The 18,414-nt window shown below is 37.1% G+C and overlaps 1 protein-coding gene and 3 long non-coding RNA genes across 8 annotated transcripts in view; 2 read left to right on the forward strand and 2 right to left on the reverse strand.

Moving 5' to 3' along the window:
- LOC146454894 (melatonin receptor type 1A-like) overlaps nt 1–9,788 on the forward strand; it is a 31,688-nt gene extending 21,900 nt beyond the window's left edge. The window contains exon 8 of one of the 3 annotated variants that reach the window (XM_085094905.1): nt 8,336–8,475. In XM_085094905.1, coding sequence (XP_084951031.1) covers nt 8,336–8,344 — 9 coding nt within the window. In that variant the 3' untranslated portion in view covers nt 8,345–8,475. Of the gene's footprint in view, nt 1–8,335 lie in introns of all 3 variants that reach the window. The other 2 variants (XM_085094902.1, XM_085094901.1) reach the window with 2 other exon arrangements.
- On the reverse strand, nt 1,069–2,304 carry LOC146454898 (uncharacterized). Its single transcript, XR_014859145.1, has 2 exons — nt 1,812–2,304; nt 1,069–1,300 (listed from the first exon to the last, which is right to left on the reverse strand). It is a non-coding gene; the product is annotated as an uncharacterized LOC146454898 (long non-coding RNA).
- Nucleotides 7,002–8,328, reverse strand: LOC146454899 (uncharacterized). Its single transcript, XR_014859143.1, has 2 exons — nt 8,091–8,328; nt 7,002–8,051 (listed from the first exon to the last, which is right to left on the reverse strand). It is a non-coding gene; the product is annotated as an uncharacterized LOC146454899 (long non-coding RNA).
- A 3,546-nt stretch (nt 9,789–13,334) lies between the features above and the next one.
- LOC146454900 (uncharacterized) lies at nt 13,335–18,111 on the forward strand. 3 transcript variants are annotated; one of them, XR_014859146.1, is made up of 3 exons: nt 13,515–13,875; nt 15,970–16,119; nt 17,288–18,111. It is a non-coding gene; the product is annotated as an uncharacterized LOC146454900 (long non-coding RNA). The 3 variants fall into 3 exon arrangements; XR_014859147.1 differs by having other exon boundaries at nt 13,575–13,875; nt 15,970–16,130; XR_014859148.1 differs by lacking the exon at nt 15,970–16,119 and having other exon boundaries at nt 13,335–13,875.
- The last annotated feature ends 303 nt before the right edge of the window (nt 18,112–18,414 follow it).

The following is an 18,414-nucleotide window of genomic DNA, read 5'->3' on the forward strand; positions in this document are numbered from 1 at the left end:
ATTCTAATGAAGGGTCAAATCAACGTAACGACAAACATCCTTTGTCCTACATGTCTAAGGGCAAACACCCAAGCAAGTGTTGATGAGTTTGATACACTGTTGCTGTGGTAACAGTTCTTGTTACTTTCACTTTTGGTACAGTGAGAGATGGGCAAATGCATGCTACCAAAATGAAGTAAAGTTGAGACTGTTGTGAGCCACCTTTGATTTTTTTCTCAAGGTTGTTCTTCTTGATCAGTGTTTATTCTTAGAAAAAGTAGATTCAATTTCATTTTGTACAACAACAAATTTATTGGTGAAACAAGATTCTGGCACTCTTTTTCAAATGAACATAAAAATAAAATTATTAATGTACTGCAGACAATGAACCATAAACCTTATTCCAAAGTGGCTACCATATTAATATTGTTTATATTCAAATAAGTATTTATTTAAAACCACACCAAAAGAGAAAACATTTGAGTTCTGGTTGCTATACATGGCTCAGGAATGTCTGTGCTTCAGCTCCCTATTAGCAGGGAGCAGGGGGTGGGGAGGGGGGGAGGTGGAGTGTCATGAAAGAATAAGCAGTGAAAACAGAGGGTCACATAAATTTATGCTCTTGCAATCATAATTTATAGTATGACAGGGAGAGCGAGTTATATACAAAAGACAAAATAAAATTTGTTAATTTAAGTCATTATTTAACAAAAGCAAGACAAGTATTAAGTATTAAAATATTAATGCAAAGGAAATGTGTAGCATAATGGAGTTATATGATGCCAATGGGCTCTATAGATGATTTGAATTATGTTGGGGCAAAATGGTTCCAGTACTGAGTAACTTACAGTTTGCCTCCATTCTTGTTTTCTTTTTCTGGTATTTGAACTACATTGTATTACCTGTTCAGGGGGAGGGTCGTGAAATTTCATTTGCATCGCTATGGAGGGTCACATCATTTTCATTGCTCAATTTAAAATCTCCACCTCACTCCCCCACCCCCCCCCCCCCCCCTGTCCCCACTAATTTCTGACCCTTCCCTAAAACAGAAGCCTATGTAATGGAAAGAGTTACAAAGAGGAGGCATGATGAATGAAGAGAAAACAGTTCTTTTATTGATTCTATTTGTCAACTGGTGGTTGATGACAAAACATCAAGAAAAGCCCTTGAGAAAGGTCAGTGCTCTTCAACTGCTAGTTTAAGGAGGAGCACTGGCCTTTTCTTGGCTGTCCACATTTTTCACGTGTTGTGCTCTGCAAGGTATGTTTTGCCCTGTATTTAATAGTAAGAGCTGGGTTTTGACGTTGTTGCAACTCAGCGTCTGAAAAATAAATCAAAATTTAAAATACATTACCAATTGAATCTAATTGATAAGAAACAACTGAATGTGAGGTTTTCGTAAAACCTTTCTTAAACCAAAAATTCAAACTATTTCTTCAAGAAAACCACTTAAAAGAAAGAAGGAACCCTTTTGTAAACGCCAAAGACCACCTTATCGAAAGCTGAGTGAAAATGGATAATTAAAGTGGTTTTCTTCGCGTTTGTTTGCACAGTTTTTGCCACAAGCTTTTGCACAAGCAAAGTAAACACAAGCTTACTCTTATCGCACTGAGATGTTTTGGAAATGCTTCGGAGGGAAAAGCTAGTTCCGGGAGCTAGTTGCACTTACATTATTTACTCGTTCAATCAAAGTTTAGTACTTTAGAAACGCAATATAAAATGTGTATAAAAATTTGTGACTGCTTTTTGTATGGGTGCTGAACAAGGTATCGAGGAATCACCAAAGATAAAAAACAATATTCACACATTTCGCCCACTTTACATAAGCTTACCTTTTGCCGCTCCTTCCCCTTCGGAGATTTTTTTCAGGTTCACGATCTCCTGATCGCTTACCCTTTTCAAAAGATCAGGTTTTATTTGTGTTCACTGACTTGGGTGGAATGTCCAAGTGTCCCTCGAACTAAACCGAGAAAATAGCAAAACGTGCAAGACAACAAACTGGACCCACACATCTCTCGTTCTGTCGGCCGGACTCGCATGCAGCGCAATTCCTGCCGCTCGATTAGAGCAGTTGTTATACCACTGAACAACACAGCGACTTCCCACCATTGAAAGAACGAAACATTTTTCGAAAACGTGTTCGAAACCGTATGAGAAGTTAGCCTCGTAGGGCTTGCCTGGGCTTCGAGTTGAGAGTCTGACGTCACTTATTTTTCCCGGGTGACCCGGCCTCTGTTGTCATTGGACACCATCTGCCTTTGGTAACCTGGCCGCAGGAACATGGCGGTTCAATGGCGGATGAAAATTCGTGGAGTTTGAGCGCAAAAAAATCGCACTTTCCTTCATCTTATGAGGATATAACTTGGAGATCATGTACTTTAGGAAATAAACTACCAATCAACCGCAAATAAAAGGTATTCGAAAATTTGATCGTAGTAGCACTTTAAGCTGGTCATATAATATATTTCTTTGAAATTAGATAGTACAGCCAGGCGAATTATTGAGCTCAATGGAGAGCATTATGAGAAGAACGGACGGAGGTCAGACACATTGCTTTGTGACACTAATGATACGACAAATAAAAAAAAGGTTTTGATAAATGTATTTTTCAATCTTTGACATGGCAATACTCGGAAAAAGAAAATCCGAGTTCTCCTAAAAGGATTTGTTGTAATAAAGTCTACGAGTCCTCACCTTCTACGTTCGTAACGAATGATCAGTGATGGATTAAGAATAGTAGATCAGAAAATATTTTGATCGGGTTGTGTTGCAATTTATAAACGCATGGATGCGTGATTGGCGCTTTTAGAAGTCAGTTGAAGTGATCGTATGCAAATTGTCTTCTAGTTTGCTTTTAACCGCTTTGTTTGTTTTGTTATCGTTTGCGAGATTGAAGGAATTTTCGCGCGGACAAGGGTGTCCTTGACGGACATTTCCTTCCTGTACGAGACAATCGGTGGCTGGTTAAAGATATTTTACAGCTTTGCTGCTGAATCATGTGACAGTGTTTCATGAGAATCGTTTTGAGATTTGGTGTGGCCGGATTATAGGTAATAACAAATGGTAAAGTCTCTTTTGTTTGTGTTGTTTTGTTGCAAAGACCCTGTTTCTGTTAGTGAAATTATTACGTCAGTAAGCGTTTCTTGAACGAGCGTTAAAGGTTGGCCTCTTTATTAGAGTCTGTGTTCAAAGTCTCGTTTTGTACAAAGTTTTCTCTGACTGAGTTAGTCCCTAAAAGATGTAATGCTTCTCCTTTTATTAAGCCCTTTCTACAGTTTAAAGGGTATTGAAAAGTTTCTGTAGGCTTGAAATGTGTTTGTAAGTCAAGGATTTTATGAGTTGGAAGACGAGGTCCTTTGAAGACCTCAGTGTAACAAAAACAGCGCGCTCAGATGACATTTCAAAAGTGAACTTGATTGTAGGGCGGAACGTGTTTGCAAAGTTAACAAAACTGGAAACTTCTTGCATTGAAATGTTCCACAGTGAAAAGATGTCATCACGAAATCGTTTCCAAACTAAGGGTTTAGAGTGACTAGCCATTAGCAGTCGTTTTTCTAGGTCTGCCTTAAAAAAAAAACGGAGAAAGCAACTGCTGTCTTGGTTCCCATGGCGACCCCATGTGTTTGTATTAATTATCTTTCGTTAAACTTGAAAGAATTCTCTTCGAGTATGAGCCGTAAAAGTTCCTGTAAGTCGTTTGTGGGAATTGGTAAATTGCGCTCATAGTGGTCTTCGTAGTGACGACTAATAATTTCAATCCCTTCTGTTTCAGCGATGTTTGTGTAAAGGGAACTTGGATCAAAGGTGGCTAAAGCCACATCATCTAAGATTTGCGTGTTTTCGATGAAGTTTATAAAATCGGTTGTGTCTCTCAGATATGACTCGTGTTTTTTAAAACTCGCATACTTTATTAAGATCTAAATTAAATTCTTCAGCATTCTTGAGTCGTAGCTATTCGTGCTCATGCCAGCAAAAAAAATCCCGATATTCTCTTATATATCTGATTTTCTTTCATTTCGTGTAGGCGTTGCGGAAATCTTTCCCCCGTCACACACAATTCGGAAGGAAAAATTTGATTTCTCGTTTGATTTTTCCTTCCGCTTGACATTTCAGTCATTTTGTGAAATACGTCACTAACCTTCAAACAACTTCGCAACAAAGTTTGCGCTGTCTGATCTTTAATTTTGCGATCTTCGAGTAATACTGTGTTAGTCTCATTAAAAAAAAATACTGTGTTAGTCCTCTCCTTAAAATTCTTCAAAGAGGAGGTTTTCTTCATGTTTTCAATACAGTGACTTAATAACTTGTCATCTTTTGCCAAGGCTATCAAAACCAAAGTTAAACAATTTTTTTTAGGTTGTCAAGAGTAAACAAACAATATAAATTTCACAATTTGCAATCGCCAATTTTGGCATTTTATTTTCTGATGAATTTTAATTTCTTTTATTTTCTTAAAATCACCGGAGATACGAGTGGTCTATAATTACACACTCAGATTCTTTCACGGCTATACGTCAGCTCTTATTCTAATACGATGTATTTAAAAAATAGACTCTATTTTGCCGTGCATCTTTATAGTACACAGATGACGCCAAGACATGTAAGGGAACCTTTGTTTTTACCACGTTGAAGAAGTATGCTACGAGCCGCAGGAGAGTAGCGTGTCTGACGTTGTTACCACGCTTTTACGTCGTCAGCGCGTTATCAGAATATAGGCCACCGGCACACCATTTGTTCTGTTTAATAACCGAAACCCGAGATTTCGTGAACGAGCATCACGTTGATTGAACTGAGCCAAGAAATTTCAAGCGAACTAGACTGTTGCACACACACAATGGTGATTCTCTTAATAAGAATACAATCCGAAAGAATTTCCAAAATAATCCTTTCGAAAATAACTTTATTCCAGAAGGAATTTCTGACCCCAAAATATTACAACATATCAGTCGCTTCAATACGATTTTCAATTGTGATCAATTACTCGTTCAATTCTCCTCATTGCCTCCCTGATTCTTTCTTCCTGAACTTTATGACCCTTAGACAAAAGATAGCCCCTCGTGGATTTGTAGCCACAATTCGCAAAATTGTGGAGTATATCCAGTATAACAACATCTAACTCGGCTTCAGTCATACTTTATATAACTCGCTCGAACTGGGATTCCAAATTCCTGGAGTCATCTGTAAACTGTTTCGTCAGACTCTTGTCACTGACCCTGAGCATCTTCGCCATGTCAGCGCCCTTGAAACCTTTCTCTAGAAAGTACTCCAGCTGATCTCTGCTAATATCTAATTTTGGCCTTCCGTTAGCCCCAGTTGCTATCACCACTCTATCAGCATTGTGGAGGTCAAAAGAATCTTCATTCATTATGAGTGATAAAAGATGGCGAGCTCGAAGCAAGTTTGGAAGAAGCGTTTCTCCAAACATTCCTCCCAGCCTCAAAACCAGCGAGCATAGCCATTCCACCTGATACAAGCTGTAATCAAGACCTGTATTTGAATTAAGTCGGTTTATAACATCAAGTAGTACTGTTCGTATGTTGTTTTCTATTAGTTCTTGTGCAGTTTGCTGTTGTCCCTGTACCAGGGCCGCCGTCTTTGATGCCGCTTGCAAAGCACCTTGGGAAACAATTTTTGCACGATGCGCCGCTGGCCCGATTGAATAACACCCGATAAAATGAGTTACGATCCAATTGCATCTAACCCGATGAAATTAGATGGTTTCCATGTTTTTTAATAGTCTGGTCGCTAGACTCAAAAATTTAGCGCGGCAGGCTTTCCACTCACGATTAACAGGGTGAAGGGTTTTAAAGCTGTTAAGTTCCCTTAGTCTGAAGCTCTCTGACGTTTCCTTATCAAGCTTATCAAGCTTAATAAATATATTTAGCCAAGCCAACGATCGGAAGTCGATAAGTGTCATTAGGGGGAGCAGGGATAGCACAGTGGTGAGAGCACTTACCACTCGACGCCGTATATGGGTTGAGTTTGTTGTTGGTTCTCGTCCTTGCTCCGAGGTTTTTCTTCGGGTTCTCCGGTTTTCCTCCCTCCACAAAAACCAACATTTCCAAATTCCAATCCGATCTGGAATCGGAGGGCTACAGGTTTGTCAGTCGTCAGACTGTTAAGTGCCACCCTCGTTAAACAAAGTTGATTTATTTTATTATTATTATTATTATTATTATTATTATTATTATTATTATTATTATTATTATTATTATTGTTATTATTATTATTATTACTATTACTATTACTATTATTATTATTATTATTATTATTATTATTATTATTATTGTTATTATTATTATCATTATTATTAGTATTATTATTATTATTATTATATTTTTAATGACATCACGTGGCCATGGAAATGTGACGTGAGCCAGTTCGGAAAAAGCTGTTGGGACCCGGTCGAACAACTGCGCATGGCTTAAAATTTTCTTCAAGTAATTTTGTTAAAGAAAATTTCAAGGGAAAAAAAGTAATACCGATAAAAGAGGATAAGGTTCTTTGCTTGTTGCCTTCAGCTTCTACCTATTCGTGGCCTTTTCATGTTAGTGGACATAAATTTTTTTTTTATGTTTCTCTATAAGGCATTTGCCGTGCAACTTCTCGCCAAACCCGTGTGACAGTACAGGCTTCACAAACATGAGTGTACCATTTGCATTGGTTGTGCTGTGGTGTGGCGAACGAACGTACAGACGGACAGTGAGATCATAACCAAACCAAAATTGTCTCCAATCGATAAGTTACCATATTTTCTTATCCATGTTGCTCCGCGCGTGCCCCTCCGCTTTTCATATTATACCCAGGGCTACTTAAATTTCTTTAGAAAAAAAGCAACAAATTGTTAGCATGCACAGTAGTTTAATTGTTTTTGCCTATTTTAGGGCCTGAAAGAACAAAACAAAACACGTATCGCCTTAAAACTTCGCCGACATAATTACACGTTTTGAGCTAGCGCCTATCGTCACCCATAATAGCCGTGCAAATGTGTCAATATGCCCACAGAAAATTGCAGCTGCAAATTTTGTAAGATCTTAACAAAGATTGTTTCATTAAGTTAAAAAAGAGCCGTCAAGGGGTTTGAATAAACATGTTAATTTTGAACGATTGTGTTTCTGCCCACTTTTGTTAATTTATCATTGTAGTTAACTCGGCTGGAAACACGTTCTGTTAATTACCCGGCATGGCATTTTAATAAAACCACACTGGTTTTTTTTAACTACTTGAAATGAATTCAACAAATATGGAATTTCTTTGCCGTATAATTCTGCACATTTGTTCACCGACGTCACAGCCTTGTGTAAACTAATAAATGCTTCAGTTTAGAGAGACCCAAGTGGAACATAACAATTTCTTTTTTTATAATTTTCCTATTTAATTTATTCCTGTTAAACCAAGATCGCCTATCCAGAACGCAGGTAGTATTAATATTTTCATTTCATTTCCACTGTATTTTGAATTTTTAGAATTTTGTCGTTTTTGTTTCCATTTTTAATTCTGTCGCTATCTTTAAAACACAAAACTTGGTGGCTCTTTAAAAAACAAAAAAAGTAAATTATTGCTTAGCGGGCCATTTAACAATGCTTAAATAAGTCCACGAACAACTTCAATTTTGGCATTATATGCATTCGCAGTTTTTGTTGCTACGTAATGAAAAAACAACACAATATGTCCTCACAATTTCAATTTCAGTTTCTGGTTTACATAGCTGCTTTCCGAATGTTATTTTGGCTTTGACAATTAAATTAATAACTTTTTTCCTTCTATGGTAGTGGTTCATAATGACACTTGTGGTTTTCTGTGTGTTCAAAACGCTCCAATTTTGCCTCTTGCACTTTAAATAAAGATAATTCATTTTGTGCCGATTGTATTATTGCAGGTAAAGTTAAGACAGATTTCTTGTCATTGCCTTAACGAAAACCGACTTCGCTTAGATAAATATTTAATTTTCTTTTCGATTTTATATCAGTCGAATGTTATGACAAAAAAGAATACAAATCAAACGGCAAAATTAGCATCGACGCAAGATATGCAAAATTAACTGGTGACAGATTGAATTATATTATGAGGAACTAGGTATTTTTTTCATCTGGTAACGCGTTATTGGATACCAACGATTTCAAGGCGATGATTATACAATGCGGATTAGCTTGACTTATTTCAGCAATCAAACCTTGGCGTAAACGTTAATTTAACAACCGCATCGGAGGATAATTTTTCTTTTTAATCCTATGGTGTACCACTTGGCTGAACTCCTCAAGCCCTTGAAACTTTTTGAACGAAAGCGATTGAAAATGATTAACTCAGAATAGTAAGACATTGTTGACTCCATTGTTTTACCTTTATGCCCTTATAGGGTTTTTAATGGAAGAAGCCAGGGCAATTGGAGTGATTTGGATTGAATTAAACGTACGGACGAAATCTATATTCTCAACCGGAATCGCAACTATAACAACAAGATAATCAAAATGGTGGTAAAGTGGACTACAGCTACTGTTATTGTTACAGCAATTCCTCTTTGCGTCGTTATATTGATTGGTATTTTTGGGAACTTAATGGTTGTTTTTATCAGTACCAGAGGCAACAGAGTGCGTACAAAGGGACGTCCTCTCATTGCAAGCTTGGCTTTAGCGGACACTCTGGAATCAACGAATTTAATCTTCATGCTGGTCGCCGTGGGAAATTACGGCGAGTGGATCTTCAGTGACGAGTTTTGTCAACTGAATGGATTTTTGACTACTTTATTTGTTATATCTTCTATGTACAGCCTCACTGCAATAAGCGTGAACCGATATTTCATGGTGGTTAAGCAGAACTTTTACCGAAAGGTCTTTAACGCAAGAAACCAGGCGCTGATAATTGGGTTGATTTGGTGCATCCCGCTGCCACTAGCGATAGGCCCGCTCCTTGGATGGTCAAAGTTTGAGTTTCAAACAGGAAAGTGTCTTTGCATATTTTGGTTCAGCCGTTCTGTTTCATTCTCCAGCGCGCTTCTAATAATCGCGGTTCCTCTTCCACTCAGCATCATATGTTTCTGTTGTTTCAAGGTTTTCAAACAAGTTAAGCATCACTCGAAACAAGTTAGCTCTATGGCGAGTAGCGCGCCAACGGTTAACGTGGAAGAAGTGAAAATTACAAAAACACTTGCAGTCGTAATCGGTGCGTACCTAATCTGCTTTATTCCCGCTGCTACAATAAACCTAATTGAAATGGTTAAGCCCAGCTTCAAGATACCGCTTTGGATCGACATTTTGTCTATGATCCTGGTGTTTAGCAACCACGCGAACAACCCCATTATCTACGGAGCATTGAACAAGCAATATCGAAAAGCTTTCAGGGACATCTTCAGAAATCTGCTTGGCGGACGATGTTCCTTAGACAGCACAGCGAACAGTTCGGATAACAGCACAGTTTTAGAAGATAACAGCGTTTTATCGAGATCAGGACGGGTGTTTAAGAAATCGTTGAACGTAACAAAAATTAGCGAGGTAAGAAGAACGAGTAAAGCGATTTCCCCTGTGCAGATGTTAGAGCCAGTTGGCTCACCATAGTGTATGATGTGTATGGTACATGAAAACTGAGCATAAAGTAAATTGGTATTCAACTAGCCTTTTTTCACCAACTGAAGTGAACTCATATCGGAACAAATGTCGAGTTGATTGTTAATAATCGAAAAGAACGGCGAAAACTTAAAATATATATTTAAGACAGTCACTTGAAAAGGTAGCTCCTGGTCGAACTACAAAGGCCGTTTGTAGTTATTATTTTAATTTCCTAAAAAAAAGTTGTAATAAATGAATTGAAACACACTGGAACATTATACATTTTTTGTATATGTGTACATTTTATTCGTACGTGTCGAATAAGCCAACTGAATAAAAGAAATAATGGGAGGGGGAGCGGGGAGGACTGAATTTAGCGCGTGGGTGTATTTGTGTTCCCAACACATTTGGTTAGAATTTCCTTCTAGTGATATTTTGACTAGTCGAGCTACTGTGAAATGCATAGGAGGCTGATAATAAGACCACTCTCCTTCCGATGCATATATACAACCTTTTCACTAAGATAAACAATAACATTTTAATGATTCAGATCTTATTGCGCAAAATTGTCGGGAATAAAGCACTCTCCACGAGAAACTTCTAGCACAAGCCATTATAGCACAAAATAAGACTACGGAGAACTTTCGATCGGTTTTGAGTATGACATCCGTGAACTGTTGAACAATGAATTGAAATGTTGACTGTATACTGGGAGATTTGTTGAGTTTTAGATCTAGCAAAGGGAAGAGAAAAATAATTTTCTCGAATGAAGTCAAGTTGCTAAGGCTCTTTGCGTTGAAAGGAATTCTTTTTTGTTTTGGATTCATTTTATTCATGATTTCGTTTCCAATGTTTGCAGTCACAAATGAATTTCTTCGTTTTATGCGAATCGTATTTGTTAATGGTTATGAAATATATTAAAATTTTGGTTTCTATCCTATCTTGTTTGAAGACGTCCTCGTTTATTATCTAATAAGACTTCCACAGGAAATTTTCCTTTCAAGCTGTGCACATATTTATTAAGAATAACAATCCGGTAGCTTTGGCGCCACTTTTTTCTATATGTCTACATTCTGTTATTAACCTGTCTACAAGGATTCGCCTTTTATTACTTTTTGGTCAGCTTTAAATGACAAACAAATGTCACAAAATTAATGCAGCGCATTTAAGCAACCGTCAGTTGTTCCGTTTGTTCTTTGCAAACATATTTTTTTCACTTTACTCCAATGAATAAAGTTACATGCAAAGGGTAGGCGGACTTAAAGGGTCAGTTATTTAAACAAAGTCTTACTTAGGCCGTGGCTTAAGACAATCGGCGTGCCTCCAAATCTGTTTATAAATGTTTTATTTTAAGTAGATAGACAGTTTTCTAGTCTGGGATGCAAGCCTTCTTGTTACCGTCGGCAGCAGCCAATGCCTAGATACGATTGTTGGCAAAATTGAAAATGGCTTAGAACGTGGTTTTGTTAAACACCGTCACCAACTGTCTTTTAATAACTGACCCAAACTGTTTCCTCTTAAAAAAAGGTGCAAGAAAAATGTTCATATTTTAAAACGCCGTATACGACTCAAACTGAGCGTCAAGCAGACTTGGGAGCTAGAATATAGAGAGTTTGTAGCCAGCAACTTTGAAAACTGGAACTAATTTACCCTTTTCCAGAGTTTTCGCCCTGTCCTTTTATAACTGAACACTCTAAAATTTCCCTTATTTCAACGAGGCCGATAACATAACGATAAAGAGTAATGATACAGCCGGTGAACGGTTGGGCGACTAAGGCATCTAGTATCTAGTAATTAAATTATTATGCAATAGTGTTGTTCAACAGAAAAGTATAGAGGACGAATCTATTACAGAATTTTTTTCCCTAAACTATGTCTAAAATGAAATTGAAAAGGCTATGTTTGCACAACAGCAAGAAATTCTACAATGGCTCAAAATCCACGCAATGTACACTGTAAAAACTGACTAGTTAAAATGACTATTTTAAATAGTCACGACTAATAACAATGGTCATTTTAACCATTCCTAACAGTTGAAATTGTCAACAAATTAAAATAGTTAAAATAACCTTTAATAATAGGTGTTTTAACCATAGAGATTAGTCATTTAACTCTGACTATTTTGATTAGTGTAAACGACCAAAATCATTAGTCATAGTAGAAGTGTTTAATTTTTTTCCCGTTTTTTTTTCTGTGTTCTTCGGAAGGTGTATCTTCAATTACAATTTCCATGCCTTCTTCTTCTGCACTGTCTTCACGACGAACGACTGGTTGAGTGAAGATTGTCTTCTTCTAAGATGGCTTTTGTAGGCATGCGCGTTCTTGAAAGTGCGTTGGCAACCAGCGAAATCACATACGGATGAAAAAGTCAGGATTACTTTGATGAACTTTAAGCAAATGACTTAGCATTAAAGCCATTGTCAACGAGTAAAAAGTGGAGCACATCTGGCACCTAAGTTGCGCGCCATAGCGCGCGTAGCCGTGGTTTAGTGAGATAGTCCTGACGGGTTTCCCGCTTTTTCTAAGGTTTTCCCGCCAAAGATAAGATATTCACGTTGTTAACACTACTATTCGGAAGTTACAATATACGTCAGTGAAATATTCCGCCTGGTTGTAACTGAGACATGATATCTAAATGAATAAAAATTTACTGTTACTGAAAAAAATACTGAACGTTTTTCCATCCTCAAGATCACCAACAAACTCTGATAATGATCCTGACCATCGAAAACGAACTAGTGGGTTTTTTTAAATAACATTTAGTCCTTCTCTTAAGTGAAATAGGACTGTGAGAGCTAAATTAGTGCTCTGTTTACACACAATGCAACCCACTTGGCGATAATGGTGTAAATAGAGGATTAGTAAGATAAATGCATCCGAATAATATACAGCCGCTTCCTCTGTTCGTTTCTTTGGCTGTGGCTTTCCGTAACCTAATATGTTTGAGTGCTTTTGCGATCAATAAACATCGGTCCCTAGCTGCTTGACAAGATTACACTGAACTGAGTCGTCCTAATGTATGATTTTAGGGCGATGGATTTCAGCCAATCTGGATGCCGGATCTAACGCCAGTGGTGATTGCAGTCAGCACAGTGCTTGAATTTTTTTTTTTTTTTTTTTTTCACTCCGACCGGGATATTCGGTGATTATGAGGTTAGCGTGGGAACCGGCGCTAGTAGTGACACTTTTCAATTCTTTTACTGATTTGTTGAACATCTCGGCCTTGAGCTTTGAAGCTAAGTTTTGAATAGAAACCGGCTTTATCAAAAAACCGCACAATCTCTGGAATTTCCTTTGGTATTAACCAAATGACACTTTAACGGAAACCGCTTTTATTTTTAAAACAATGAACTTTTGGTTATCAAATAATGCTGTTTGGTCACGTAATTATATATAATGAAAGTCCCTTTGTGACATGTCATTCTTATGACTTGTACTGGCCAAGTCTTTCAGTTTGTGAGAAACGTCCATCCGGTGAACATTCTCCGCTGTCGATAGAGGTTTTTTCGTTTGTTTTTGTAATGGCATCAGTGCTTGATCTGTCAAAAGATTCCACCATGGAGGACATAATGGACTTTTTAAAGGAAAGAGAGTTTCATGAGCTGATAGAAGCATTCAAAGGTAAGCCGAGTTGAACTATATCCAAATGATGTCCACCTCTTGAGGGTAGTACATACAACAGCAAATTTCATAATTGCCTCTTTTATCGTGTTTTGACCCAAATGTAGCTAACGAAATAGACGGAGAAGATTTCTTTGAGTTGGATTATTTAACGATCAATTTCATCATACCGAACCTGAAAACAAGAAAACGTTTCATCGTGGCATGGACAGAGGTGACGCACGTGGTAGGTGGCTTCTCAGTGTTACTCAAGTTTTCGTTTACATACATAAAATGAGAAGTTTTCCAAGAGAGGATCTTTTATTTCTTGTATATTTAGAATCTCTCTATGGATGAATTACAAATCGTAAAAAAAAAGTTCCCGCCTAAAAGCGTTGGGGCATGGCGGTCTGCGGCATTACTCACATTATTACGTGGTTACAAAGCCATGCCTGGTTACATTGCTGCAAGCAGACCAAAAGTCATCATGCAACGATGTATAAACCTCGAAATATGCTTCGAAAAAAAGCGATACAGAATTGAAAATCTATTGGAGATTAATTGCGTTTGAACTATTTAACTTGTCAGTCGATCGTGATGTCTGTATTAATTTATCTTGTTTTGTTATTTGTATTCTTTTTGCAGACTTTTGATGTCAATAGTGTTCGGCAGCCCGTTGAGAAAACAAGAAAAGTCTTCGAAAAGTGCCGGCTGATCATTAAAAAAGGGAAACGATAAAGACACGGAAAGCTTGGTAGGTACTTTCGTGCTGAAAACGGTACTCAAATTTGCATGTGTTGAAAGAAGCCCCGCTTGAAACCTTCCGACATTGCATAACACAATCATTGTTATTCACTGAAACTATTTTTTTCACATTTTATATTCTGTTGAACCAACAATACCTGAGAAGAAAAATTCACATATTACTTAGTTTCAAGTTTGTTTTCGCCCTACTGAGAAAAGCGTGGCTCTCTTGTTTTCGTACTACATATATACACCTTGCAATTGTGTGTTTAAAGATTGCCTTGCTTGTCCCCCTGCCATCTGGCGGTCCAAAACAACCGGTGATTGTTGCCGGACACTTATCGGAAACCATCAATTGGGAAAGATAACACGAGATCCTTCAAAATCTAATTGATTGATTACCACAGTAAATTGTTGTTTTTTTCTTTTGGTACATTCAATGTAGGGTTTTTTTAATAATTTGTGCACAAGTTTGCTTGTTCAGTTTTACTTTGATTAAAATATGTCATGCTTAAGAAAACATGAAAAACAAAATTGACCAGAGGATCTCAAATGGATATTTCTCACAAAAAGAGAGAAATCAGTTTAAATCTTTTATTTTGAATTACTTGGAGGACTGAATTGTTGATAAATGAACTGAATGTTTTTTAAGTTATTTTTATTTTGTTTGATATTGTGTACATTTATGTACATGACTTACAGTGAATTTGAATAAAAACTAAAGTGTGATAAGGGTTGAAAGGCTGAACTCCAGCAGAAGCCATAGTTTTGTCAAGGCAAGATTTAATTGCTTGCCTGCTGACAATTTCCTAGCTGAGGTTGTCCCTTGGGTCAGCCTTGCTTGGGCTATAATCTGCAGCCTACGGGTTCTTGCTTTCTTTTTTTACCTGGCTCACATTTTTATAGAATAAATTTCCATCAGTGATACCAAATTCAAAATTAATTTTCTATTCCAATCAATATCTTGCCTGATTCTAAACATTTGAGCTGCAACACCACTCAGAAGAGACCTGCAGTCAACATTTCAGTGCTCCAAGAGTGGAAAGAAAAAGAGAAAAAGTAGGCAAAGGAAGAATCACATAAATCGAAAAAAACTCTCAACATTTTTGCAATCCAATGCAGCAAAGAAAGTAAAAGAAAAAGTAATTGACCTTGAAAATAACTGTAAGATCACCAAGCAAATACCAAATGGCTATTTTTATAAATGGAAGAAAACAAAAGAAGAAAATAATAGACTTCTATATTTTTCTAGCGGTACATTGAAGGACGTAGACATTCCAAAAACCATGATTTATTACGAAAAATTTGCGTGAAGTAGAAGAGGACAATGTTCTAGGAAAGGGTACATTTGGGAGTTGCTTTAAGGGTAAATATAAAGGTATAGATGCCTGTTTGAAATTTTTTTTAACGAAGAGCGTTTTGTGAGATCCATCTTGATCAATGAAGCAAAAGCCATTTTAAATCTTATTCCTCACTCTAGTTTTCCCCTGTTTTTGGGAGTTTGCATGGAGAATTTATTGGCATTAATAAGGAAAGTGTAACTTAAGATGACTTTTCCAGGAGACTTAAATCAGTGAAATGGTTAGAATCATGTTCACCAGATCATTTATTACTGACAATGATTGAGGGGCTGCATGCAATTCACCTTTCAGGTTTTATTCATAATGACATGAAGCCTAATAATGTTATGGTTGATGTAAGAGGTCTTCATTATAATGCTGTTGTCATTGACTTTAGAAAAGCATGCCCACTTCACAAAGGAATATTTTACAAATTACCAAATAAAATGGAAAAGCAGAAACATTTAAAAAGGTATCCTCACATGGAACCTGAACTGATATGGTGATTCACCACAAAATGTTTTGACTGATATTTATTCACTAGGCTATACAATAAAGAAGGTTTTAACTGAAAAATTTGGTGACAGTGTTCACCACCTAAAAGACATTTCTTTGAGTTGTATGAGCTGACAGGCTGGCAAATAGACCGGGACTTGATTATTTATCAAGAAAAACAGCATGTTGTTTGTATGTTAGTAAGATAGGTGTCCAAAAATAAATTGTTATATGAATTCTGATTGTGTTTTGTCTGTTTCAACACATAGTGGGAACCTGATGTAAGCAAGGCTTAGCAAAGGGCTTCCTCTCGCCAGGCAGAACAACAAAATTCCCTTGTTCATCAGTTATGCACAACAATAATGGCCCAGACACCAGTTTTGCACTTCAGTGAGAGGGAGCATGTTGCCATGCTGTTGGTACAGGCCATGTAAGTATTTTATTAATTCCAGACCTTTAGCCCTAATGTTACCAGACAAATTTTCCTTTCTGATTTTCACTCATTGTTTCTAAAAATAAATTAGACTTTTATTTCTTTGATGATGATTACCTTAACGCTTTCACTTCCTGGGTAATTTAATAATTAATGGAGACGTGTAATGTAGCACCAACATTTGAGTATGTAAGCAAAATCCTGATCATCACATTGGCCTTTAACAGTTTGCACTCAAAGCTTTGCCAACTGTTCCTTTTATTGCAGTCTTCACTCAGCTTAGTCTCCCTCGCAGCCGTTCTGTGTCTTATCAAAAATGCTCCTCCCCACAAACTGCTGCTCACGTTCCAGCCACATTCCTTTCCTGATTTTAGCCAATCACAGCTACAGTTCCACTTACTGGAACTGCCTCTCACTAAATTATCTCTTGATGACTTGCTTTATCGTAGCCCGTGATTTATCGTCAGATGATAGATGTAAGAATCACGTTTAAATAGCCCACTTTGAAAAAGAGTGATGGTCTGGGTCGAGAGTAGATGCCCAAGCGATTGCGAGAAGGTTTGAGGGAAGTTGCTTATTATTATCATCCCCCCAAACAATCCCACAATCACTTGGGCAGTTACTCTTGACCCTGGCCATCACTCATTTTCAAAGTGGGCTATGGGGTTGAAGTTACATATCTGTGCGACTCCCACTGTGCATCCGTTGTGTTGATAAAAGCCTTTTCAGTTTTGCTTTTACAAGCGTGTCATAAAGCGATTTTCCTTTTGTATATTAAGAGATTCTTCCCTTTTGATCAAAATGCAATGCCACCGCTATGCGTAATGGTGTTTGTATTAATTGCCAGGGGGAAAAGGAATAAAGATAGGCCTGTGCGACTCCCACTCGCGTACTTTTAGCCATGTTCAGTTATAGTGTTGCTCTAACGAGTATGTCTTTTAGGGAACGCCCTCTCTTGTATGAGATTAGTGGCCGTTCCTTAAAAATCTCTCTGAGCTTTGGTTGTTGCTCTATTAATGCCATTTGCTCATAAGGATTTCCTTTAAGTTTGGCACTGATGGATGATATTGTGTTACAAATGGCTGTTTGTAGTTTGTGATTGTAAGTAATGTCCAGGATTTACAGTCACAACAAATCATTTTTTGTTGTTGCAGAATGACTCAGATTTGGGTGCAGAAGATGAAATAGCGGCAACAACAGCACCCCGTCTCATTTCGACGAGGGCAACTGTTGATGATATCCAGTCACTGGTGTTGGCAGCCGTAGGAATGGTAGTCTGCCGTTTCCAAAAAAATCAACATTTTAAGTGCCGTCGACACATTGATTGCAAGCTACTATAGCTTCAATGCTGACTACCCAAAGAGCCAGGGTGGTCATAGCAAGAATGTTTATTTATTTCTTGAGTATATTTTAATACCTGAGTCAAGACGGAGCAGTCACGCACTGCCGTTAAGTGTTAAAGCAGTGGTAGGCAAGATGAGTAGAATGGCATAGCAACCACTCCACTTTCTTCCATAGAATTGAGTCTGAGATTGGCCAAATGTATGCAGTTTGAGATATATTGAAGAACGTCGAATTTTAGCAAGTTTACATTGAAAAAAGTAAAACCTTTGTGCATGATCAAATTGAATTTTTCTGGTGAGCTGAACCAAGTGACAAAATGCTTATATCCAGCAATTCCTTCTACTAAACCTTGCCACTTAGGTTTCAACAGAAAGAAGTAGTTTAAATTGTTCAATTTATATTATGTGAGCCAACAAGTAGACATACATGTACACTATTCGCAATATCATTATATAGTTTTAGGTTGTTTATTATATGAATATTAGCAGGTAAAAGAAAGAAAAAAAGTTCACAGCCGATATATTTCTTGTAGATAAGATGTGATCATTAATTTCCCTTTCTATGGAACCATTGTTTACTGCATATGTATATATTTGACTGCCTGGTCATTCAATAAAGATGCATGTAACCGAAATTGTTTGCCAATATGATCCATTTAAATGTGTTATTTTAACTCTTTTACATGGGTTAAATGAACTATTTATTTGTGGTTAAATTAACAATTTATTGTAACCTATTTTTTTTAGTTAAATTAACTAACAATAACTAAAAAGAATGGGTTCTCTCAGATGCACCCCGGGTACTTTTTTAAATGGTTGAATTAACTAATTTTGGATGGTCGCTAACTAAATGAATTACGTTATTTCAACCAAAGATATTGGTTATTCTAACTCTATAAAAAATGGTTAAAACTAATATTTTTAGTGGTTAAAACAAC

This window comes from Pavona decussata, unplaced genomic scaffold (genome assembly GCF_977016875.1).
Source record: "Pavona decussata unplaced genomic scaffold, jaPavDecu1.1 SCAFFOLD_297, whole genome shotgun sequence".
Lineage (NCBI taxonomy): Eukaryota > Metazoa > Cnidaria > Anthozoa > Scleractinia > Agariciidae > Pavona > Pavona decussata.